We start from the raw sequence: 25,800 nt of genomic DNA, 5'->3' as shown, positions 1-25,800 counted from the left end.
CGTTATCATACTAGTGACACCTTTTATCTCAGTCTGGTTAGCTAGAGCAGGGCACAAATTGGTCCTTCCTCCACTATTGTATCCTCTTGTACAAACAGAGGCAGATAAAATGTGTCACCAGTGCGATAGCATATCAATTTAACCCTAATTATCTAGAGGGTCAAATGAAGAAATAGGGGTTTCTCGTTTCAACAGGTCCCTCCATCTCTGCTTGGAGCCAACACATTAATATGGAAGGGGGAGGGGCAGCCATAATTGATTTTCGTCACTCAGGTGGTTCTGGCATATAAAAAATTAATGCTTGATTCTCCCAACTAATCAGAGCTGGTTAACGTCCATCTGCTTCTGGGTTCAAGATGTCAGAAGACAAAGAAATTGGGCCACTTGCTACATACAGGGTATATTGAGATTGAGGCAGTTAAAAGAACAAGTTCCTCTACGGGAAGATAAAGGGACATTAAATCTTGGGGTTTATAGACCTGATCTCAACCTCCCAAAAAAATCCATTCCCTGGAGACCTTGTGTTGTAAGAGATGCAGAACATTTTAATTGTGTCCTGGCCAAGCCCAGTGCATTGGGCTGCAAAGGAGAGGACTGGCAGGCTCCTGCCCTGGAAATCCTTCACTGAAGAAGGAAGCTGCTTGGATGCTGAAGCACACAACACCATGGTGAAAGAGAGGAGCTGTCAAACCACCTCAGCCTGGCACCTTCCTTCAAAGTAAGGCTGGCCAACACTCTGGACCATGCAGCTCAGAAGTTTTGACAGAGAGCAGGATGTCTGCCAGGCCAAGAGGAAAGCTTAGGTGTCCCCTCCCAATAGAGAAAGCTAGCAAGGGAATAACATCCTATAATGTATCTGAAATGATTTTGCAGAGAAACGGCACTGTAACAGGCAAAACTGCATCTGTCTGCACTTAACCTGCACTCACGTGAGCTGTGGCCAAGCTAGGCATTTACAGCAATTCAGGTAAATCCACACCCTCCCAAAGAGGCACCTATCGGCTGCTGAAAACATGGTGCCAGGCCAAGAGGCCTCTGACAGCACAGTGTCACACCACCCACGGCACTGCAGAGCAGCCCAGGCACAAAGAACAGCCCAAGCCACACCGCAGCCTATGAAAACTGAAGCATGCTGATATATGCATCCAAAAAAATCCTCAGACCTTAACTCTGTCATCTCAGTAATTCGGGTTAGACCACAGCAACTTTCCTGTGTAACTGAAGGCTTTGGCAGGAAGGTGTTGCCTGCTCAGTGCTGTCGCCACTCAGTGCAAAGAGGCTTCTGTCCAAAGTGAAGAACAAACCTCCTGCCAGACCTCTGGCTCTCCTCTCACACACTTCTCAGCCCCACAGACCAGCCAAGGGGCCAGAAGAGCCTACCTGCTCTTGCCTTCCACCAGATAAGCCCTTGCCAGGTGACTGCACCCCACTCTCACCAAGCACACACAGTGCCATCTCTCTCTGCCCCTCATCAGTGCACGACAAACCACAACTGCATGGCCGTACTTAAAATTCACAAGCAGTAGCTGTGGAAAGACAGTACATCTGGAGAGGGTCTGAAAAGCCCTGGGCTTTCTCAGAAACCCTGAGACAGGTCCCATCTTCCTTCCTCTTAGCTTTCCTTCCACTCTCTCAGTTCTCTCAACCACCCCCAAACTTGTCACAGTGCAACAAGCCTATGAGCCACACATCAGCTTTAAATATCAGCATGCATGAAGCAGGGACATGAGAGCAGAGAAGTGGGAACAGACAGAGCAAGCCTCCATCGCCTGTCAGGTAACACTAATGAATTTCAACACCAGCAGCCATTGCCTCAGACGGGCTGGTGAGAGGAGACAGAGTTACAGCGAAGAGCCTTTGCAGGAGCCGCCTGCCTTTTTTCAAAGCCCCCTCTGTTAATAAATGTCATTGCTGAGCAGGCTGCAGCAGTCCTCAAGCCGGGATGGCGTGGGCTGGGGGAGAGACACGCAACTGACAGCACTCAGGATGCCTGGGCAGCACAGCCTTTTCTTCTGCTGCTTCCCCACACAAGAGCCAGGAAAAGGAAGAAGACGGGACATTGCTATTGGCATAAAGCTGTCTTCCATTAAGGCCCCAGTAACCAAATAACAAACCTCTACAAGGGGCCCACAAGTGCAATCCCAACACCTTCTAGTCCCATTCACTGGGATGGATGGAGGCTCTACAGAGAACAGTCCTGCAATGGGCCAAGGGATGCAGAGACATTCAGACACACTGCCTGGATTCCTGACAGCAGCAAAGGGTTACAGAGCAGTCGGTCCCTTTGCTAACACAAATGCATTCCTGAGGCAGCGCAGGAAGAAGCATCCAGCACAGGGCACTGTATGGCAGCCGCACCGATGCACAACATGAAGGTCAATGCAAGTCTTCTTTACAAATGTCAACCTGTCATCTCTGGATATTAATGAGGGCTGACCAGCAGCTAAAATGCATCCATGCTCCATTAGTAATAAGAGAGACACGATGCAGGAGAAGAGCACACACCATGGCACATGGAGGCACCAGTGGGTCTGCAGGGCCTGGGGAGGTGTGGTGATGCACAACATAACTTAGGCCACTCCAGATGCCCAGGAAGGAAAGCAGTTGCCACCAAATTCCTTCACTGGAGTGTGTGTTATCTTTTCCCATCAATCTTTAATTGGATTAGTGTAATGAGGCCAAAAACACAGGCTAAGCAGCAAGGCTAATACCTGGCATTTTCAGATCATCTTTCTTTCTTTTTATGTGATGCCAGTTCTGGACAGAGCTGTGTTCTCTCTCTACCAGACATATTTCTGCCTAGGAAGCCTGAAAGGCAAGCCGCAAGCCTTAACACTTGGGACTCATAGCAGCATTGGCTGAAATGTCTGAGCACCCATCACATGCTAACAGCCCGACCCCTATTCTCTTAAATTTTTGCTTCGTACTAAGGAATTTGGGAGAACCTCAAGACCCTTGCTTTCCAAGCCACTAGCCACTGAATAGAAAAGGGTGTTATCCCAGACTGCAGCCAGAGCAATGTATACACTAGGGACATAATTCTGCCACAAAAAGTACATAGGGCAAGTGGCTCGTCGTGACTTGCTTGTCCTGCAAAGCACTGTATGCCTTCCACTGCCATCAACCTTAATGAAACATGAAGGCATTTAACACCAAGCAAGATCTGGCCCTTTTATGGGTATTTGTGTGTCAGCCAGATGCTGGCAGAGATGCTATCTCAACATTAAAAGCAAGGCTGTAACACAGCAGGTATTCAGCCTCCAACAGAAGATGTTCATCAACAATTGCACACACATGATGCTACAATAAATCTATGTGCTACTTCTTAACAGCTTCTCTTAAAAAGATTCATAGCTCTATTTACTGGGCCTGATTCTGCTGCTAGGCATGTGGGAGTAAATCTGGAGTAACTCTACCTGGAGTTAGTAAACAGGCAGGGATAGCAGGATCAGAATTGAGCTTTTTGATTTTTAAATAAGCACTTAATTACCATGTAGGAAACCAGAGCTTGCTGGCTCCATGGTTCAGCTGAGGTTAGAAGTGCAGCAGGCAGAAGATTCACACTACTCCAGATTAGTGAGAGGTAGAGTAAATGCTCTCACCATCCCTTCCAGACAGGGAGAATGACTAGGTGGACTTCCCTTTGACATCAGAAATACATGACACTACTTCCAAATAAAGAGAAATTGCAGTCTCCAAGGCTGAGGTTGCCTCCCCAGCCTTGGGAAACTGGCCCTATGAAAAACCCTTAAAAACAGATTTTTAGACATAAACTTGGTGTGAGAGTCTGTCTGCTTACTAAACATGTGATTATACAGCACCTTATGAAGAGGAGTGTACAAAATTGAATATTGTGTTTTCAGTGAAAGTCACATACCATGACCACAGGCTGCAGCAGGAAAACGTCCAATTTGTCATCAGGAAAAACTCTTCACCATGCAGGTAATAAAGCACTGGAACAGACGAGTGGCAAAATCTCCTCCCCTGGAGACATTCAAACTCATCTGGAGAACATCCAGAGCAACCCGATCTAAGTTTGAAGTTAGCTCTGCTTTGAGCAGGTGGTTGGATTAGAGATCTCTATTTAAATTATTCTGTGAATCATGCTGCTGCAGAGCCTGATTACACAGAGTGTGTGTCCCTTCTCTGTCTATATGGTTTCTTAATAAGTCTTTCACACAGACACTAATTTAGTAATCGCCTGGTTCTCTGCATACTAGCTGCTTTAAGAGGGTGCATTCAGACTCTTGCTGCAGAACACTGTAATTACACACTGAGTAAGGGAATATATCTGATTAAATGGGTGCACCCACAAAACATCGTGTCCCAGCCCCCTCAAAACCAAATCATGCAAAAAAACTAAGCTAAAATTAAACATGATTCTCCTCCCACTGCACAAATCCCATTGCAGGAGTATTTCTCCCCAGGAAACCTCAACATACAAGACCTAGAGCAAAATGCTGCTCTAAAACTGAGAGACACATCCTGTCCCAGGCCTTCCTTAGACCCGGTCTCTGACAGGCAGGAGGAAACCTTGCCTCTTCCATGCCTTGCCTGTCCAGACCATTTAGCTTATAAACTCTTCAGGACAAGGGCTTCTCTGCTATGAGTCATAAACTGTTTAGTGCCTAATGGTAAAGCCTATAGACACTTAACATAATACAATCATGTCACTTAAAGGCCATTAGTCTCCAGCCTAAACAGCACTTTTCCAGTCACAGAGGGGACCTGCCAACCCAGGAACGCAGGATAAGGGACGTGGATGGTCAGTCAGGTCACTGGACTCACAGACACCTGCCATGAAGTCACAAGCAGGACAGAGCCTAGCCAAAAGGCATAGGGAAAAACCATGGCAGCTCTAGCAATCAAAAGTTTTATCCTTTGGGCTTTCTTGAACCACTTGAATCAGCTGAAGACCCCTGTCTGCCAGGTCTGTCTCCACCTCCAGCCACGGCTATACAACTTGCAAGGGGAAGAGGGAAGAGCCCCTCACCCACAGAGGGAGTCTCCAGCCTTCTGCGCCACCTCTCTTTCCACTCACTGAAGCTGACCATTTATCTACAAGAAAAGATGCCACTCTGTTTTGTGACCCTGCTTGAACCCCTCTTCTTTCCTGGCACCATCTCTGTCTTCCCCTGGCACCACATCATTCAGTTCTACTCTCTCAACTGTCTTCTGAGATTGCTTCTTCTTCCCACTCCCCACTAAAGGGAAGAGAGAAATCCTAAAAGGAGCCAGTGGGATGGGGTAAACCACTTTCCCGTGCCCTCTGATGATACACAGCCCAAAACTGCACACAAGCAGCTTCATGGGCGCTCATGCTGACAGTGGGGAGACTGGCATGTTGGATAACAGGGTCTGAGCACAGGTTTCTGTGCAAATTACACATGCACAGGGAAAAACAAGTTTGTCTTTTCCTTGTGGGGAAGAGACTGCTCCCACCTCCAAGCACAAGCTGCCATTAGTATTTGCTTCGCTGGAGAGAAGAAGCAGCGAATCCTCCAGAGCAAAGGACAAGTGCAGCAATTAGGATGCAGGGGCTGCGGGAGCTGTTTAACAGCACGACCCAGAGGTCAGTGCTGCCGACTCCCAGCCCTGCATAAATATTGTATGAGTCGGGGAGAGGGGCTGTTACGGCCACCCTCAGCGCCAGCCCTCCCCCATCCATCGCCACTCTGCATCTAGCTAGATACGCCAGCAACATTATTTACAGATGTGACAGTCAGGAAAATCACTTTAGTAACTAAGGGAATGGGAATGAAGGCTGCACAGCAGAGCAGGTGCCTGGGAGCAGGCTCCCATCCGCATCTTCTGCCTCCCCTTGCAGCCCTGCCAGACAGCATGGCCTGTTCTCAAACTGGTGGATGAAATACCACCAGGAACAAGGAGGGGAGGGGAGGCTGTGAGCTCCCTCTCAAAGCTTGCCCAGGGGTTTGATTATCAATGCCGCTGAAGGACACTTCAGCCAGCAGCTGCCTTCCAGTTTCCTATCAGTATCTCTGCTAGACCCTCCCTTTGGGGGGAGCTTTTTATCAATATAACAAGAGGCTTTAGAGGGAGCTTCCCTCTGACTGTGTAGCTCTGCAGAAGGGTTCTCACTCCAACACAGCCACAGGGGCTCATCCCTGCAGAAACTGCCCTACCTGTTCTGTTTGGTACCAGCCACCTTCCTCACACATGACCTGTTTACTTCTTATTCCCTGAAGGATTGTCTTCACCTGCAGCTTCAGTCACAATCATTGGCACTATCTCTACTGTATCCTGGAACGTCCTCATTCCTCTGCCCACTTTTTTTGCTGGACGTGCCAGGTGACTGCACACTGGCTGTGATGCTCTGCACAAATACAAACCTATTCCCAGATTCGCTGAGACTGGAGGCTCCTGAGGACAAGGACATGGACCACTCTCCAACTGTACCAGCAGCCCATGAATTCCTAGGGGCACACTGCTGATAAACATTACTGCCCAGGGCAACACATGAGACCTCCAAGATGGAAAACATAGCTTGGATGTGCTTCTGCCCATAATACGTCTCCAGAAATTTTTTCATTGTTCTGTGGCTGGTTGCTGAATCCAGGGAAGTCAGAAGCCCTGTCTTACCATTAGCAGCTTTTCTAAACTCACTGTGCAATTAATGGCCTTAATTATTGATGGCAAAGGCAGGGAAGGGAGGAAAGAAAGAGCCAGCAAGGAAGGAATGATGTGGGGGTGGCAGGCGCCAAAGGTCTCCGAAGATCTTCCCTCAGCCTAGAGCAGAGAAAGAGCCCCTAGCCACTCTGCCGCTCCCACGGCCCTGCTCTAATGCTCCCTGACATGCCTCTGAAGACAGCGAGCTGTTTGCAGTCACCACCGTGATTTGTTAGTAATTATTTTCACGGTGTCACATTGCTGTCACTCTCTTAACAAAGAGACAGGCAGCCTGAGGCTGCCTGCAAGAAAGAACCAACAGAGAAAAGGAATTGTCAGGCACCCAGGGATCCTCTTTGCTTCCTGGGTTTCACAACCAGAGTCCTTACCAGCTTCTGAAGCAACTTCTGAGGAGAAGTGGCAAGTCAGGATCATCTCCCATCCTGGTCACAGGAAGAGGAATTAATTACTTAGCCCCTTCTCAATTTCACCTTACCTGTAAATCCAGTGCAAGACCCAGGTGCTTAAAACCCCTTAAGCCAGCAATTTGCTTCAGGCCTGCAGCAAACACAAAACAACTTTGGCAATTGATGACTTTTACTGCTCTCCTTGCAAGTCCCAATTTCTTTTCATGTGGTCTTACCATTAGAACATGCTTTCCCAACACAGCAATCTTGATGACAGACCCCTGCCTAAGTCTATCACCCTCACACATTAACCCTCCAGACAGTTCACGTGTGCTTTTCCTACACCAGACTCATTAATTCCAAGACACTGCTGTGCTCTGCATGGCGGTAACATTTCACTTGGCATTTCACAATGCCAGCGGACCTCAGCAGCTTCCTCACACCTGAAATACACAGTCTAATGGCTTGTTGCCTCTGTTTTCTCATACCCAGCACAGTAACTTGACAAGAACCTCCCTGCTTGAACCACCTCCAGTCCACCCATCCATCCAACCTTTGGCTGACCTGTCAGTCAGTCCAAGGTAATCACTCCTTTCCCAGTACACATGGTGCTTGCTTGGCCCCCAAGGAATGGAGGCTATTTTGGCACCTGAAGTGTCACACAATATAAGGATATAGAGATGAAAGACTGTGACACAACTGGCCAGACAACCTTTAAAACACCCTTGAGCTCTATGCAGAAACCAAGTGGACTTCCTCCAGAGCAATTCCAAGTCTGAACTACTCCCAGTATAACTGTTCTTCCCTTGCCTGCTTACTGATGGTGCACAAGGGTCAGTCTCTGCAGCCATAGGGGAACATGGGTTTTAATTCACCCTTTTAGCATAGGGAGAGTTTGGAAATATTAAGCCTCACAGTCTAAGGAAAATCTTTCTGCAATTAACTGTATGGAAGAGCTCTGACTCAGAGGGCAGCTCCTTTTCAGGGGTCCTTTTAATAACCAAGAAATGGCACATACATGCTGTGAAGAATTAGGATCACCATTGGGAAGCTAAATGGTCCATAAAATGTGAAAGTTCTCTTCAGAGCTGGGAGCACTGCGAGCTGGAGGAGAGGTCTTGGCAACCTCCCACCAGCCTACTCCATCCTCACAGTTTGCAGGGACAGACGTGACTCCAGGCAGGGACAAGGAACTGAACTCAGCTGGTGCCCAGGCACCTTCGGCACGCTGGCCGACAGTCAACACCAAGATGTGGCTCCACACCCAGATGGAAAAACTGAAGCAAGGAAATTAGAGATGAGCAAGAGGCACCTATGGAGGGAAAAAAAAAGGGTGTCCCAGAGTGTAGGTGCCAGGCAAAGAGGAGGACAAAGCCCTGCTCCAAAAGAGGCAAAGCTGGTGGGACCAAGGCAGCATGAAGTCCTGGGCAGTATGAGCTTCCCACACAAAACCCTGCCAGGACATCATCCTGCTTCCACTGTCTTCATCCCACAGACTTCTCTATTCTTCTTTCTTCTAGTACCACCCCCATATGCCTCACATCATTGCTAACACCTGGTCCACATCAATCTTGGAGCACATGGCACCATCTTTGGGGCACCAGGCTGCTGAGGGCAGCACCTTGGCCAAACACAGAAAAACGTGACTCCAATATTAAATGGACTCAGCTCAAAAAGTTAGTCTGTAGCTCTGGTGTCTTTCCAAGTCCTGCACACACCCAGTCATCCACTCTTGAGGACACAGAGTGTTGCTGGACAAGACATATGAGAAAAGGCTGGAGGGAAAATACCAGGGATGACCTCAAGATGGCCCAGTAGGTCTTTGCCAGCCAGGAGCTTCAGGAGGAAAGGGACTGAACCCATCCAGGAAAATGGCTCCCAACAGGAAACAAACATCCAAACAAAATAAAACACTTTCAAGAAAGCTATGGACTCACACAGTAGAGCAAGTGAAAGAGGAAGGATGCTGCTCCCAGGCTGGCAGTATTCTTCAAGCAGAGCTCTCTAGGCAGAGAAGCCATAAGCACATCTCTCCCAGCCAAGCCACTGAGAGGGCAGCACTGGTGCCAACACACAACTGCTTTGCTTCAGCTGTGAAGTAAGGAGAGCTGGGATCCAAAGGGAGATGGCTGACATTTCAGCCCCAGCATGAAACACTATGGCTGTCTAACACTAGAAAAATTAAGCTGTTTTAAGAGAAAATGAACACTTCGCAGAGCTACTCCTGTTTTTCACACATGCCACAGACAAGAAAATTCAGATGGCAAACAGCCCTTCAGTAGTTGTCCTCTGCAGTCCCAAGCCAAACAGCTTTTCAGCTCCCCAAGGCACAGAATCACCACTGAATTGCTATTAGAGGACTCTCATATAGACAGAGGCCAGGGTGTATTTTTTACCGAGTACCCATTATAGATCCATTGACTTTGAAACCATTTTGCCTAAAACACTGGACAAAGAATTCACCTTGGTGATTCCTGGTGCAGAGAGAATTATGGTTCCCTACTCTTAAGAGCAGATGGCATTGAGACCAATGACTTGCACCCAGTTCAGTGTGACTGTTTTCAAACACAGCTTGAGTTAAGTTACCCAGGGATGGAAAATACACCTTCTCCATTCATTACTCCATCCCAAAGGTTCAGTGCTAGAAATAAAGCACATGATGCAATACCTGTCTCATTCTCCCCTACACTGCAAATTTATTTATAAGTTTCTCTTGCATCTTTCTCACTGCTTAAAAATTCTTGGGTCTTAATTCCCAGGTAGCAGAGTCCTGCTCCCCAGAGTGCACTGGGCACCACAGCTCAATAAATCTGTGGCCACTACAGCCCTGACTATGACAAATGTCTTTGCTATGATGTGCCAGACAAGGAGCAGACCTGAAGGTGACAGACCATTGCACGATGATCCCTATGCAAAGATTTCATGTCCAAAGCTTAACCCAAAGACATTCCCAGACATCTTGGACAATATGACTTGCAGAAGCCCATGCAACCAATTATTTCACACAAAGATAAGAACAGGAGTCAGCCAGGGATTACTGTTACATAAGGATAAAAAAAGTCAAGTCTGGCATATTCATTTTAAATAAGAGTGTACAGAGGGGGAATCTTAAAATCCAAAATTTGTTTTGCATAAGTGATATTATTTTCTTTAAAAACAAAAAGCTGGACTGCAGGGTCACAGAAGTGAATGGGGTCAGTGCTATTCCCTGTAAGTGCTAGAGAAGAGCATGCTCACAAGGCTCCCTTGCTTAGCTCCGGCAAAGCACTTTAGCATGTAATTACATGAACAACTCCATCAGCAAAGCTGACTCAAAAGGTTCCTGACCCTGGATACTCAGTCCCATCCCTTCACTGTAGTTCACACCACACTCTTTGTTCAGCCAATGTAACCGTGTGAAGAGATACACCATAGGCTTGTTCAGCAAAATAATCCCCACTAAAAAAACACCACAAAGTTAATCCAAAGATCTTAGTTGGAAAGGAATTGTTTTATTAGCTTTAAATGCAGGTGACTATGTTATCTTTCAGTTACCAGATCTTTCTTGTTACTCTCAACTCTGAACATACCTCCTGCCCTGCTGCCACCCAACCAGCCCACCCTACGCCTTCTCCTGTCTTTCCTCATGGCTACCCAAGCATTCTCACTCATTCCAGCCAGTGGCCATCTGCAATTTCTCTCTGAGGCAGAGGCTACCAACCCCCTCCTGGTCCTGTGACAAAGAACAGCACGTACAGTGGATATTAATGCCAACAATTCTTCTCCATTTATGACCTAAGGCTGATTAAAAACACTTCCAGGACAGAAGTATGGAAAGAGCAACCCATTGCCACACTTGGAGCTGGTCTGAGAAGGCAAGCATCCTCCCAGCCTGTGTAACTCGCAAGGAAAGAATTAAAACAGCAAGACAAAATTAAGCAATGGTATAATTTACTGCTTAGAATTTACTAATATCCAACCTAGGAAGAGCACCAAGGGCTATAAACATTTCAAGACACTTCACTATGTTTTACCACTATATTAGAGAGTACTTGCCTTTTAACACTTATTTAAGAAAATAAAAAACTTCTGAGCAGTAGTTTCCTGTGAAGACATAAATTAGCATGTTCTGATCAGCCACGGTAACTGCAGTACAAGCATCTTCATGTCAAAAGTAAATAGACCAAACCATACATGCACTTTTAGCTATGCTCAGTGCATTTACAGAAGAATCCAAATCTCGAAGGAGAAAGATTAACTGATGCTTCTGACATTACAGTGTAGGTCTGAGATCTGGGACACCTGGCTTCAGCTCTGCCTCTGCCTGCCTGCACAGCCACAGGCATATCACTTAACCTCACCGTATCTCAACTCTGTAGCTACGAACACATGGTAAAAATGCCTCTTTCATTGCCAAGATTAATTCACATTGTGTTTAAGAGCCCACAAACTGGTTCCACACACAGAGGAAAGCAATTTGACATTTCAGCAGAGATAAACTGCACTAAAGAGCTTATATTACAAGGGCTCAACTCTGGCAGATACTAACTACCCTCTTTTCCACTAAGCCCGTCTCCTGCAGTCAGCAGCTCCCTCAACCCCTTCAGAGCCATGCTACCCTCACCACCCAATGCCACATCAATGCTATTTGCTTAATGACTACTGTCAGTTCCAACCTAGGTGCAGGATGAGGTCCAAGCACTAAAGCAGACTACACATTTGAATCCATCCCTGGAGCTGTTAAACTTGGACTATGGCTCCTTGCAACAGGCTAAAGGAATCCTCCCACTGAGCATGCGGAGGCCCGAGGACCGTGTGTCTAACGAGGCTGTATCCCCACTCATATTTTAGCTTGGCAGGTCTGGTGCTCCTTTCATCCTTTGCTTCAGGTAGCTCTCTTTAATTAATAACATTTCTGAGTCGACACAGGGAACTTTCCACCCAGAATGAATGGCCCTCTCTCATTAGAACCACGACTTGTCATGATGTATTCAAGAGCAGAAGTGTGATTCATTCCCTTGTCTGGGAATGAGGGGTGTTGCTGGGGGGTGGGGGGGAGAAGAGTCTCTGTAATGAGTGACTGATATTTGCTGAAGTTGATATGCGACTCTGTCGGCTTGAACTGCCTTGTCAGGACAAGCCTTCAAGAAAGGTGATGTTCCTACTCAAGAGGTTTTCCTCATTAAAGAAATTGCATCTTAACAAGAGGGAAGGGGAGGGCTGGCAGGAGAGCTGCTGTCTCCCTGACTCCAGCCTGGTTCACACACACTGAGCACTGAAAGCAGGTTGATCCAAGCACAGCCAGTAGAGGATCAGCGCTCCACTTAGGAGCCCTCTCATGCAATGGACTCTCTCCAGCAGCAATCAAATCCCTCCAACAGGGACTCTCCTTCTGATGTTGCACCATACCCATGACAAAGCCTTTGGTAGCACGGCCAAGGACCTCAACTCATGCTAAACCTCCACAAGCCCTTCCCAGGTGCTTGGTGTCTGGTTCTGGCACCCAGCTCCTTGTGAGTAGTGCTCCCTGTTGTCTGAGAGAAGACACACAAACAGCTCTGTGATCTGCCAAGGAAGCTCCAGCATTCAAGAGCAATGAAGTCTGTAGCCACACAGTGCCTCATTCCCTGAAGATCCCTGAGCCAAGCAGAGGTTTTACTGATCCTTAGCAGCTGAGTTTACACCTTGAATATTGTAGACTCAGCAGTGCCAGACACCATCAGCAGAGTGCAGTACCATGACCATGGCTGTTCCTCTGGTGCTTTTGTTTGAGCTAAAAGTGATACACACATTGCAACTCCTGGCTCAGAGAGGGCAATTCCCCCACCTTATCCCTACATCCACCACTGACAGGCTTGTACATTCCTCCTCGTTGTTACAGCCACCTCTCTGCATCCAGCTTCCTCATCCCACTGTGCCTCCCTAGCACCTACCAGTGGCACCTACTGGAAGCCCTCACAGTAGACAGGCCAGTCCAGAAGACACCATGCCTCAACTCTAGAACAGCACATGCAGACAGAATGCAAACTAAATGCCCAGGTTACTGCTGGAAAAGCCAGGAACAAGGCTGCATGATTTACCAGCCAAGCTAAAGACAATGGAGGACAGAACTCCAAACCACTCAAGACATGGGTAAGAGGACTGCAGCTGTGCAAGCAGCTGTCATTACTAAGGAAGCTGAGAAAAGAAAGAGCAGAGTTAAGAGTGGACCTGTCACAAGTGGTGGCTTCTTAAGCCAAGAAGTGTTGCACTCACCTCATTGTCCTCAATTCCTCTGGAACCCAGATGGGTTTCTACCACGCAATGCTTCCACCAACTCTCCTCCAAATGCGGACAATCAGCACCACCTCCCTTCCTAACTGCCCCAATGCTTTTTCTGCCCAGTGTGTGGTCTCAACACGGTAGCAAAGCACATCAGCTATACTGCAGGTCTTGTAGGGAAGCATGGGGTTATCCCCTGGAATACCTCATGGATGTTCCATGTCTCTGAGGCTCTGTCTCCCTGTCTAAGCAGCCTTGTTTCAGCTCTCCGCTTTCTCTCTTTAAAAAGAGATGCTCTGTTCTGCTTTGCTAAACCCTATTTGGCAATGTGTCTAAACACACGCAAACTTAATTAGTTCAGGAGGGAGACTCGGCATTTGTGGTGACGGATAAAAGTAATGGGAAATGAGACAAGTCAGGACTGGCAGGGAGTCCTCACTCAAGCCTCATCCACTGGCACGGTGCTAATCAGATGTGACACTACACGCTGCAGCACCCAATCGGCAACGGAGCAGCGTGATGTGCCACTCACCAGGCGGCTGCAGCCAGACTCCTGCTATCCATGTGCTTGGACACACGAAATGTATTTTCTGCTTTGCCCTGGAGATGCTTCAGGATTGAATTCTGAGGTTAATGGTTTAAAAAATTTTTTTAAAAAGAAGAGGGAGAAATGAACCACTCACAACAACCTCATGGCCAGGAGTGGAGTCTTCTTTTCCAGCTGACTAGTGAGGGACAATCCATGCGAGAGACCACTGCAAATGGTGAATTGTGTATCTCCACTCCAGAACAGCATGTCCTTCTGAGCCAGCTCACCCCAAAACACCTATGGCTCACCAAAAATGGGGCTCACCTTTACCTCTATTTGCCCACTGTAGAGCTCTGAAGAAAAAAAAAAAAAAAGCCACCCAATACATCCACGTTGCACATTCCATATGGACACCAAGTTAGGATGTCATTACCTGAGAATCTTGTCAGCCCACTGTGAAAGTGATGGAAAGACAGGCTTGGAGCAAAGATAACTGTTTCTCACAACCATCACCAAAGTGGTAAATTGGACTCTCACAACAGCAATACAGGAGTAAAGAACAGAGAAAACAGAATAGATGAGAAACAGTTGTTTAGCATAGCAGCTGTTTGTGCTGGTCTCTAACAGAAGTTTAAACATGATATATAAAGAAAAATAAAACTCACTCGCAATTTAAGCAACTAACACAAGAACTTGCAATATATACCAGCTCTGGACACAGCCTGAGCAGAGAATCAGATTTTGACTCAAAAGTTCACATACCACTCCTCTGTCTCTATCTGGAGCCAATTTCTCATCTCCATGAGTGCTTGTGCTGAGCTTTGGTCCCCATATCTCATGTCTCACTAATCACACCAAGAAAAGGCAAGGAGCTGCCACTCTGCAAAGACCACTCAGCAGGGAAAAACTGGTGCTGATTGCTCCTAGGCTATGTGCAGTTTATTTAGGCTTCCAACTTGGGGAAACCAATGTCACAGTGAAAACCAAGTAACACTACTAACGAGTTGTGGCTGTCAGTTTAGGATGGGATGTGTCAAGCCCATTCTTTACTGGTGTGATAACAACAGGAGTCTTTATCCAGCACTGCAGGGAAATGAAAAGCTGAAGCAAGATTATACAAATCCAAGGGAATTCAGCACTACAGGACACTGATCTGCAAACACTTTGGAGATTGAACTAATTTAATTTTTGGACATTAAGCTCTGTTCTTATAATAACATTTTTAGGCTGGTGGTCTAGCTATTTTCCTAACAAAATATGCACATACTGACACTTGCAGATCCCAGTACAGGTCCCCACCTGGTACTTGCCAGATATTCACCCAACTGATGAAGATGACCTTAATGATAAGAACACCACTGGAGCATGTCAAACGAGGCTTGTATTCTGTTCCAAAGACTACTCTGTGATTCACATCAAGTTACCGTGCCAAGATGACAGAAAAAGTCTTGCCTGTGGAAGTTAGTTAAGGATCATCACTTGATTTGGGTATACAAAAGAAGCATTCTTTGTATGCACTCAGAAATATCCATCCCTTTGGAAAGTATATTGGATAAAAGCAAAAACATCACAAAGCTCCAGTTTAAACTTTTCTTGGGGCTCTGAAAGGCTTCACTCACTATAAGGAATATCCAAAGTAGTGTTCTTGCACCATGCCCAGCACCCACCTGCCTTCTGAAACAACCCTCCACTCCCAATTAGGCATGGCAAACAACAATTTCCCTAAGAAACAATGACTAGGGACAGCTGGAAGCTTGCAAGGACAAAGACATATGCATTACAGGCAAGCACAGAGCAATAAAGCCCAGGAAAATCTCCCTCCCCTTCCATACTCACATCACTTTCAAATCCCAGTCTCCACAGGTCACAAAAATCGACTTGACGCTGGGATCTAAGAGGCCTTCCTTTGCCATCCACTCGTCAACCCTCTGAAAGGAAGGCAAGTAAAGGGGATGAGTTTTGCAGAGACAGGCCGAGCCACAACAGTTAAACTCAGATAAGCTGCTTGCAATCAAGAGAGAAGAAAATTGTGATCTTATCCAACCTCTCCCTCTCTCTCTTCTCTCTTTGCTTGCCATCTCAACAACAGCACGTTTGGACCTTTGAAGATTTCTGATAGGAGACATCAGGCAACCAGAGCAGAGATGATCTTATCAGACACCACAGCAGCTCTGCTTGTGGAGGGATGAAAGTTGTGCAGCGTTAACGGGACGATACAACTGTGCTGTTACCGGGCATTTCTCCTCTCCCTGTACCAAAGAGGCTCGTAGGGAGCATAACTTGTGTCCCCCCAATGAGGAAAAAAGACAGGAATCTTGAGATGACAGCCCTCCCCAGCAGCATTTCTCAAATACTCTAATTCATGTAGCTCCAGGGGGATATAGGAAAAAGGGGGAAAATGGAAGGGCTGGGTACACACAGGCACTGTGTGGCAGTAACAAGCGAAGCCAGGTGTCCCTGTCCTCTCCAGGATGGATCCCTTTTCCCTTCTTACAGGTCTGAAGAGATGCTTGTTCAGGGTAGTGTGGATTTAAAGTGAATCCACTATTCCTGATCAACTTCCCATAGGGACAGATGTTCTGGGTCCTCTTCAGAAATGGGCCATGTTAACCTGGAGGATGCAATCCACCTCTGCCTCAGTCTAAGATTAACTTACACTAAAAGCCCTCCATAGACACTTAGTTCAGCTAGAACTAGCAAACGACAGGCCCAAAATCTTGCAGTAGCAGGCAACCAGCTGTTATTATGCAACCTCACTAGCAGCATTTTCAATGCTTGAGCAAGAGAAATCTGTTCTCTTTTCCCTTGCTCGACACCTTTCACTCCTGAGTAAACCAGCATGCCCCAGAAGCTGCCTGACCTGAATCTCATTTTAACCCAGAAACATGGTGCTATATGAACACCTTTTCTGTCCAAATAAAAAAAATTCTATATAAGTGTTTCCACTCTCTAAGAAGCTTCCATAGAAACAGAGTGAACCATTTTCTGGAATACCCCAGTAGTGATCTACGTGCCCATCCAGGCAAAGAGGGCTCTCCCTCCTGGGGAAACAGGCACAGGCATCTATAGTGTTTATGGACACGCAAGGCTGCAACATGTTCTCTGGAGAGCAGAGGGAGAGCTGGGGGTTTGCATGGATGCAAGATGTCACCTCTGCAGAGCACTGTCTTCAGTCTCATGTCACTGCCACAGCCCTTCCTGCCAGGGGTTGACGCTTCTTTCTGTGACCCCTTGTACAACAGCCCTCTGAGTAAAGCTCCCCAGAAAAGCAGCATCCAGCCTCTCAGCCACACTCCCTTGGGCTGACAGGGTCTCCCAGTCAGACTCACATGAGCCTGCCCGGAGTTGGGGACAGCAGCAGCAACCTTTCGGATCTCCCTGATGTGAGTGCCCATCAAGTGCTGTCTCCATGGAGGATTTTAACGCCTTTAATTTGATTTCCTCAGATAAGCAATTGTTGCAATTATTCTGATTAGAAACAATTAGGTAACACAGCAGTAGAAATCCTGACAGATACGATGCATCGAGCACCAACCTGCAGCCCAAGTGGGCTCTGCTTGAGGAGGTTTCCTTCACTATCTGACTACCAACAAAAGCTATTGATGGAGAAATACTTCCAAGCTAATTAAGCCTTAAATGCTCTAGGAATTCCACATTAAGCAGATGGTATTATTAGGACTGTATCTGCATTCGCACCTCCTTCAGATTAGATTTCAGAAGCATTTTCTTTCTATACTACATGTATTATTGAGCATTTAAAGAGGTAGAAAAATTAATTTAATAAAGTGCTGAGGGAGGGGAAAAGAAATGAAGGCAGAAATTCCAGGAGCATTGGTCTTGAGCAATGTCTTGGTGCTTTAAAACTGGCTCAAGACAGAATCGCCTCTTCTCCAATCTACTGGCAGGAGTTTGGATATCTTGTCAGCACCCTTGACATGAACAGCTGGAGATGACAGATCAATGGTTCAATACTCTCAGCAGTGTGTCACCAACGTGACAGCAAATGTTATTCTAATGAAGCTGTAATCATAGTCAAATTACGCGGTTCGATTCTCAGCAAGGGGAGGGTGCAGGGAAAGAGATGAAGAGGGGACTACAGGACCAGAGGTCAGAGTTCGAGAACTAAAGGTTACTCTGCTTACCTCAAGCACTTGCTGGAGGCTCGGCTGCCCATCCACCATGCCTTGAATAATCCCAGTCAGCTGAAACAGAGACAAACAGAAAGCAGTTGTTGGAGCAGCACTCAAAAGATCATTACAGAGGTCTACTCTCCTGTCCATCTCTGCAACCAAAACATGCTCCTGTGACCCACAAGGGTGTTGCTGAGGAACCAGCCACAGCAGAGTGACCCTGGCAGCTCCCCAGCTACAGGCAAGGGCACAACTTCATCCCAAACACAGAAATGTAGTGACGCTCCTACCCAAACCACAAAACAGCAAATTCTCAACACGGAAGGGTCCACTTGGGGAGCAGTGTCATGCACCAGCATGATGCCCTTTTTCAACATGCATTTCAGCAGTTTTAGTGTTGCCTTGATGTACATAGGCAGTAGTAACTACCAAGGTCTCTGGACATTCCTCTGCTATCAGTGACACCAAAATTTCAGTGTTAGATGAACCAAACAGACCAGTATTAGTAAGTGAGACCCAGAGTGGACCCAGTCATCCTCCCCTGAGCTGGGCAGCCAGCACGTGCAGTTTCCCACAGTCCATCACAGCATTCCTCAGAAGTTCAAAATTGTATGTAAAACAATGGAATGAAATCTGCAGAAAAGCACTTCCTTCCAGAATCCTGTCTGGTCTTTCCAGGAGGTTCCTTAGGAACAGGTCCTGCCAACAGATACTCCTACTGACCACTCCCAGACTGCTTGGCAGCTCAGAGCTAAACACATGCATTAAAAGATGCAGTCTCATGGGCCTCTGCCTGTGTCTGCCCAGGACAGCTTGAGGCACATGGAAAATAGATATTTTTTCTATCTGCCTTCTAACTGACAAAACTCTCTTTTAACATATTGAATATCGGAGGTCAGTAGCTTGCCATCAATGCACCCAAGTAATTAAAAAAATCATTATTGAAACAAGTGCACACGATGGGATTTCACTTCATATGGCACTTTCCTGAAGCTACACATCTCACATGTCTTCATAAAATAAAGGTCAAACACAACCTAAAAGCATCCAAGACTCTGGAAGCCATAGCATCTAGTCAAGAGATGCTGATGGCCCCACCACCACCCAGGAGCAATTCTTCCACACAGACCAGCTCAACCCGCTCATAAAACACAAGTCCTCTCACAAACCACAAGGCTCTGCTTTATTACATATGTGGCAACTGAAGGAAGCCAAATGGCTTCTATCTCTCAGTTTCTTTGTCTGCTTGGCTTACAGCACCGAACTTGGAAGATGAAAAAAGAAAATATATTAAACTCCAATTAAACTGTAATTACATTTAATGAATACCAAATACCTGACTCACTGAATAAACTGTAAGTGGAAAAATTATTTTCTCATAGTGACTCCCATGAAATGGCAATACATACTTTTAGGGAAAGCATTTTAATTTTAAGAATGTAGAGCTCCTCTAGGTGTGTTTCTCAAGTTCATCAAGCCATTATGAAGTGGAATTTTAAGGAAGTGGAGGGACACAGACACTCTCTTATATTTCAGAAACTGTTTTTATATTAATCTGTATTTTAATTGGGTTAACAGCTGCTACCTACAGACTTCCATACTCTTGAGTGGCAAACAGATTTGAAGAATTAACACATGGCTCTTTGGAGCAGTTTTTAAAGCTCACTGGCATATTTTTTGCTTTTCTAGCCATCTTTCTCTCCATGCATTTGCCTGGCAGAGATGGACAGTTCACCTATTGCAAAGTGCTGGTTCTGCCTCTCAGACAGCAACTCGACCCAAATCTCTAGAAGTGGCTGAAAGGTGTATTCGGAAGGGAATCATAGAATAGTTTGGCTTGGAAGGGACCTTTAAAGTTCATCCAGTCCAGCCCCCCTCGCAATGAGTAGGGACATCTTCAACTAGATCAGGTTGGTCAGGTCCAACCTGATCTTGAATGTAATCTCTCTGGCAACTTGTGCCAATGTTTCACTACCCTCAACTTAGAAATCTTCTTCTGTATACTTAGTTGTCTAGTTTAAAATCATTATTCCTTGTCCTATCACAATGGGGCAGCTGAAAAGTCTATCTTATAGGCCCCCTTTAAGTACTAAAAGATCTCAATAAGGTCTCTTGGGAGCCTTCTCTTCTCTGAGCTTACCAACCCCAAAGATCCCAGTCTTTCATCACAGGGGAGGTGTTTCAACCCTCTGCTCATCTTTATGGTCCTCCTCTGAACCTGCTCCAAGAGGTCCAAGTCTTTTCTGTACTAAGGATGACAGGCAACCTTTCACTATCTCAGCCAGTACTGATGCAAATGGTTTCTACCACTCTAGGCACCTTCAGGACTCTATCTGTAGAGCACTGCACCCCTGATGACATGGAAGGACATGGTATAATGACCTCATCCAGACATTTCCCATCAGGAGTAGGGAGGGATATGAACGCAGATGCAGAGGTGGCTTCAAGAGTCACTACTTATTCTTGCCCAAAACTCCTTCTCTCCTTCCCTGCCAGGCCAAGCAAGGTACCAGCTTGTCTGTACAAGGACATATTGCCAAGTATATGCACACAAGATTCATGCTGCAGGAATCACATACATGAATACAAAGGAATGTACCTGCTCCATGTGTACATTTCAATACAGGTTAGAGAGTGCTCAAGCAGGACCAGATTTCTACTCTCTCATCCCTTCTGATACTTTTTGTTATCAGTTATGTCCATCTGCCTTATCCAACCTAGTGCATTGGATCTCTGCAGCATTATCTGGTCTCGTAGCTTTGAAAAAGTATAAAAACATAAAACTGCACAATTGTAAAATTTCACTGGTGATCCCAAGAAGCATGAGGTATTTGGGAACACAAGCAAGCCATAAGGTCTGTATATTTTTTTATTTTATTGTCTATTCCTTCAGGGAAAAAAACAATAAAAATTAATCATAAAAAGAGAGCAAAGTATCATGAAAAAGTCTGTACAAGCACCTTGTGTATAGAGGGAACCTTTCCTTAAGCTCCTGGCAAGAACTTTCTTGGGCACCAGACAAATGACTTGCATCTTCCAAAAGGGCATGATGAGCTTTATACACCCAATAACAGCTTTTAACAACCTGCAAGCCCTTTCTACCTTCTCCGCCTAAACATTCAGCTCACCCCTCACCATAACCAAGGCTCACAACCTGTTCTCTTACAGAAGCAGGTCAGGAGAAAGGGGATGAGATGAGGTCTTAGAATGAGCCAGCACTGGAAGACATGTTCCTGGCCATTGGTGTGGGGAGTTGGAAAAACATCCTGCAGCCAGAGCAGAGCACAGACACACCAAAAGATAAGCAAAGGGATGTCTTGAGGGTGGCAACAAGCTCTCCACCCGTCCAGGCACCCTTCCCATGCTGTGCTGTTGTTTTCAATAAGGAAGGATGGAAGAGGTAAGCCAGACCCAAGGGGTAATATCAAGCATCTCCTGTAACCCTTCCACACAGAGTCTACACCAAGCATTCTACTGTTTAGCAAAGGCAGTGAGCAGAGGGGAGAGGGGAAATAAGCAGCACAGCAGACAGGCTCCCATGTAATGTCAACACCACTGCTTTTCCTAGAGAGTTTATCTGGAAAACCATCGTATTTCTACTCCAAGACAGTTTGCTGATTACCTAAGCACTTGTCTCTGGTGTACAATCTGATAATCAGACCTGGTCTTTCTTTGTAGACAAAGAGGCCAATAAATCTCACCCTTTGTAAGTAGAGGTGCCTAGACAAAGCCCTTTACTGGCATTTAGCAAAATGAGTATTTTTCAGAAAACATAAACCAGCAGAAAGTCAATAACAAGTGCTGGAGCAGTTCAGGCAGCAGCTCTGCAAGCAGCTCTGCACAACCACATCCTGGCTGTGTCCCTAGGGTCTCAAGGGAACCTACACCAGTGGCACAGGGGTGCTCCCTGCACTTACCTAGCAGCAGCCCACTGTTAAGTGAGGTTCATCTGTGGCTTTCAGGGCAGGGTTTCAAACTCAGTCCCAGACATGGGCCCCAGGAACAAGCCCAGTTACACTTCCAGCAGGATCCCATTCCTGGATGCCCTGCAACAGGCCAGGGTACTGCCAAGCCAGGAGGGACAGGGGACATGCTGGGTACTAAGTAGCAAGGGGTACAGTGGGGTGTGACCGGGAACCAGTGATGTCAAGGCTAGGATTAAAACCAACTTCCTAAGCCGTGCTGTAACAACAGAGGACTTGCCAAACCTGACAAGTGGGACCTTTTCATACCACTGATACAGGTGGGGGTTCTGCAATCATTTTGCCTGCTGGCCTCAGTACTGCCCATTTTCATCCACCTCTTGACACAGTGCCAGACTTGGCTTTGAGCCACAGCTCAAGGAGGTTCACAGCAGAGTCTCCAGCAGAATGCTGACCTGGGACACCCATACCCATCCTGGATTCCTGCAAAAGCACAGCCATCACACACACACACACACACACAGAGAGCTTTGCTTGATTCAAGGCTCCACGCAGGAGACACAAACACCTGCTCCAGACCCCCCTGAGCAAGAGAAGACAGAGAAACCATCAGTGCAGTATTGGGAGCATTAGATGGGCTGACTGTTGGTCACGAGGTCATAATCCAGAGAACCTCTGAATGTCCCCAGGCTGAAGCAGGCTAGTGGCTCCATTCAGTTCACCAAGCTGAACCACAAGCACACACCAAGCAAGGCATGCAGACTCCTGTGCAAGAACAGAGCAGAAGTCTTTAGCAATGGGGGAAAGGATGTAATAGAGAGATTTCCAGAAAAACGAGCTTTGGTGGGAGTTAACAAAACAACTTCTCTCCAGAATTTAGGTGATTTGCAAGGCAGACATTTTGGGCTCAGCTCTAGAAGATGACGTTGTCTTTAGCAAAGATCAGGTGCAAGCCGTGAGATTTATCACATTTGTACAAGCATATGTCCAGCAAGTCTCATGGGGATAAGAACAGCCAAAGTAGTTGTCCAGCCTTCTAGCATTAAGGTTGCAATACCATTTCCATTATAACCCTCTGTTCTCACACATTTATAGCTTTCTGAAAGCTCGTCTCTGGGGAATAATGTTTTCTGTGCTTAGACCTTTTTTTTTAAGTTTAAATAAAATACCTTCAGATGGTTTTGAGTTACAGGAGAATAAAAATAAGTATTTGTTTTTACAATGTGAAAATATGGAAGGGCCTGGTTGGTCCTGGAGGGGACTCCACCTAACACAGAGGAGTCATTTTTCATCAGGTTAGTACAGGTGGGATAAGCCCTCCAAGGAATTAAGCCTGCAGCCACAGAGGTAGTGAAAAACACTGCATGGTGTTGATGATCGTAGACAAGACAGGGACAGAATAAAGAACTTGAATACACTGATTCCCACAGTCAGTACTTTAGTCGTTGAGCTGGCCAAAATTGAACCAGTGGACCAGCAGGAAAAAAAAAGCCCAAAGCAAAAGGAACTTATATTTTCTTTTGATGCTTATGGCAGGGAGGAAGAACACACTTGGAAAAACAGTTAACTTTTTGGGCTGAATGAAAAAAACCAAAAAACCCAAAATCAACAACAAAACCCAGCCCCTGCCTCTCAACTCATTTGAACTCTCAGGTATTGCATTTACCACCTTCATTCCATATCTGAGGAAACGTGGCCACAGCTCAAGAGCAACTGTCCTTGGCAAGTAAAGAGAAGCCACTTGTCCAGCAATCAAGTGGTCCATAAGCACAACATTGGAAAGGAAGCCTTAAAATACAGACACATTAATTATCCTACCACTCTGAAGGACTCACCAAATCCCACCATGCAGGCCCACAGAAGAGTCATTTATAGCCTCTGAACCACAATCCATACAGCATTTTCTTTCATCAGACCATGTTCTCTTTGACCTTCCCCACCACAGAGCAGCACAGAAAAATCACAAGAGCTCACAAAGAGGTTACAGGATTTTGAATATCAGCTAACATAAGTGTGTTTATTTGGTGGTCACCCAGTTAGAAGTTTGTTCGTTGTAAATAAAATTATCTTAGTTAGTAGATCACAGCTGTAGTTATTTATGAATCCAAACTAAGGTCTTTACATGCTACTGAAGTAACAAAAAATTATTCTCCTTGTCATTAACTCAAGGCTGGCATGACACACTGCCTTGCAGCTGCACCATGAAGAGACGACCCCAGTCCCTGGTGCAATGGAAACCTGCTTCCCAGAGAGACTCTTGGAGTACCAGGGAACCTTTGCACTTTACCTCTGTACAGAAGGGCGTAAGCTGGGGATGCACCACAGGCTGAACATACATGTGAAAGGTGGATTCAATCTCCATTGTCCTGCCATTCAGCTTCAGGATAGGGAATTCGATGATTTCCTGAATAGAGCAAAAAGAAAAGCAGCTGTTCATTTAAACAAAAACGAGAAATGAAGCTGGAAATTATCCCACCTAGCAAGGTGGTCTGATAGTCCCAAACAAAAATAAACTCATCACACAGCTCTGCAGAAGTGGGAAGGTAGTCCTGCAGCACAGAGCACGTCCAACACTGTCAGCACAGATGAGGACAGTGCTGATGCTCATCGCAGTTGGGATGGGCAGCAAGGAGGGCTCTGTGCTCAGCACTGCAGCTGCACACATCACTGCCTAAGCTGAACGTAGGGAAGGCTGTCTTGCACCACTCACGTGTGCTACCCAGGGAACATGGAGATGTACTCGCAATGGGCTCACATCTGTTTAGGAAGGACATCACAGGGGCTGTGCCCTCCCCAAGACCCGTCTCAACCTTTCCAGCCCACCATCCTTTTGGAGGACACCATCAGACACACCACAAGGACTACTGCATGAAGCACCTCCTTCTCTGGAGAGGCTGAGGAGTACTGCCCTCCTCCAATAGACTGAAAAGAGGAGCTGAAAGCTCCCCCCAAATCCATCCCTATGGAATACAGCACAGTAGCAAGCCCTACTTCATTTTCCTCTTTGTAGCCAATTTATGCTGATAGGGAAATAAAAATGTTCCTTCATCAGAAGAATGTTCAATTATTTGAATAATCAGCAATCAAAAATTTACATGGACCTGTTAATAAAAAGTTTAAACAAATCCAGTTGCGATGGATTTCTCAATTATTAAAAAATATACATGAAATTAAAAAGCTGCCCACTGAATAAAAGCGATAAAATCCTTTGTGTTCACCCCCCTCCTTCTCCATTCCCTTTCTTCCTTCCAGTTTAATGTAAGAGGAGAAGTGACAATTTGTTTGGTGTCTTTAAAGAATAATTTGTCTACGTTATTTAATAGAGATCCATGGCACCAAGGTTCTGGAGTGCAAATGAGCCCGCTGAGTGATATCCATGCAACAAGCCTCTCAAATCACTTCTGGAGAAAAACAGAGAGAGGGAGAGAGAATAAAAAAAATATTGCTTTTTAATATTCAAAAACAGTTTGCAAAATTTAATCAAAGCAGAGCAAAAGCTAACATTTTTACCACTTTGACATTTTTATTAGCGCTTTCATAAATTTTTAAAACATGAATGGAATTAGTTTAACAACAAAAAAAAAACTGCCTGAAAACATCTGGAAGAGACAAATAAGAAATAATAAAAAATGAAAAAAAAATCCAACTCCTGTGAGTAAAATTAGCATGTGAAAAATGCAGCCGCTGCAGAGGAACTAACACACTTTTTTGGACCGTGGTTGCAACCCTCATGACCTGCAGGCGGAAATTATCATGAGGTTACACTTATGAGCTGATGACATCACCACCCCACTAGGCAGCGGGATGGCAAGAAGCTGGGTGGGTAAATGGAAACAACAGATAATTTAAATAGCCAGGAGAAACACCCAATTCCCATGGTGTTTCTCCTGCACACAGCAGAGCAGCTCCCCAGCACGGCAGGGGCACAGCTCAGACCAGGGCAC

At 46.0% G+C, this 25,800-nt stretch overlaps 1 protein-coding gene across 2 annotated transcripts in view; it reads right to left on the bottom strand.

Moving 5' to 3' along the window:
* Nucleotides 1-25,800, bottom strand: part of ERI3 (ERI1 exoribonuclease family member 3) — a 129,762-nt gene that overhangs the window by 81,745 nt on the left and 22,217 nt on the right. For both annotated transcript variants that reach the window (XM_085067779.1, XM_085067780.1), the window contains exons 3-5: nt 24,144-24,260; nt 17,946-18,005; nt 15,640-15,731 (exon numbers count right to left, since the gene is read on the bottom strand). In XM_085067779.1, the coding sequence (XP_084923905.1) occupies nt 15,640-15,731; nt 17,946-18,005; nt 24,144-24,260 (269 nt within the window). The remainder of the gene's footprint in view (nt 1-15,639; nt 15,732-17,945; nt 18,006-24,143; nt 24,261-25,800) is intronic.

Source organism: Lichenostomus cassidix, chromosome 8 (assembly GCF_008360975.1).
Source record: "Lichenostomus cassidix isolate B80296 chromosome 8, HeHo_3.0, whole genome shotgun sequence".
NCBI lineage: Eukaryota > Metazoa > Chordata > Aves > Passeriformes > Meliphagidae > Lichenostomus > Lichenostomus cassidix.
This window is presented reverse-complemented; position numbering and strand designations above follow the sequence as displayed.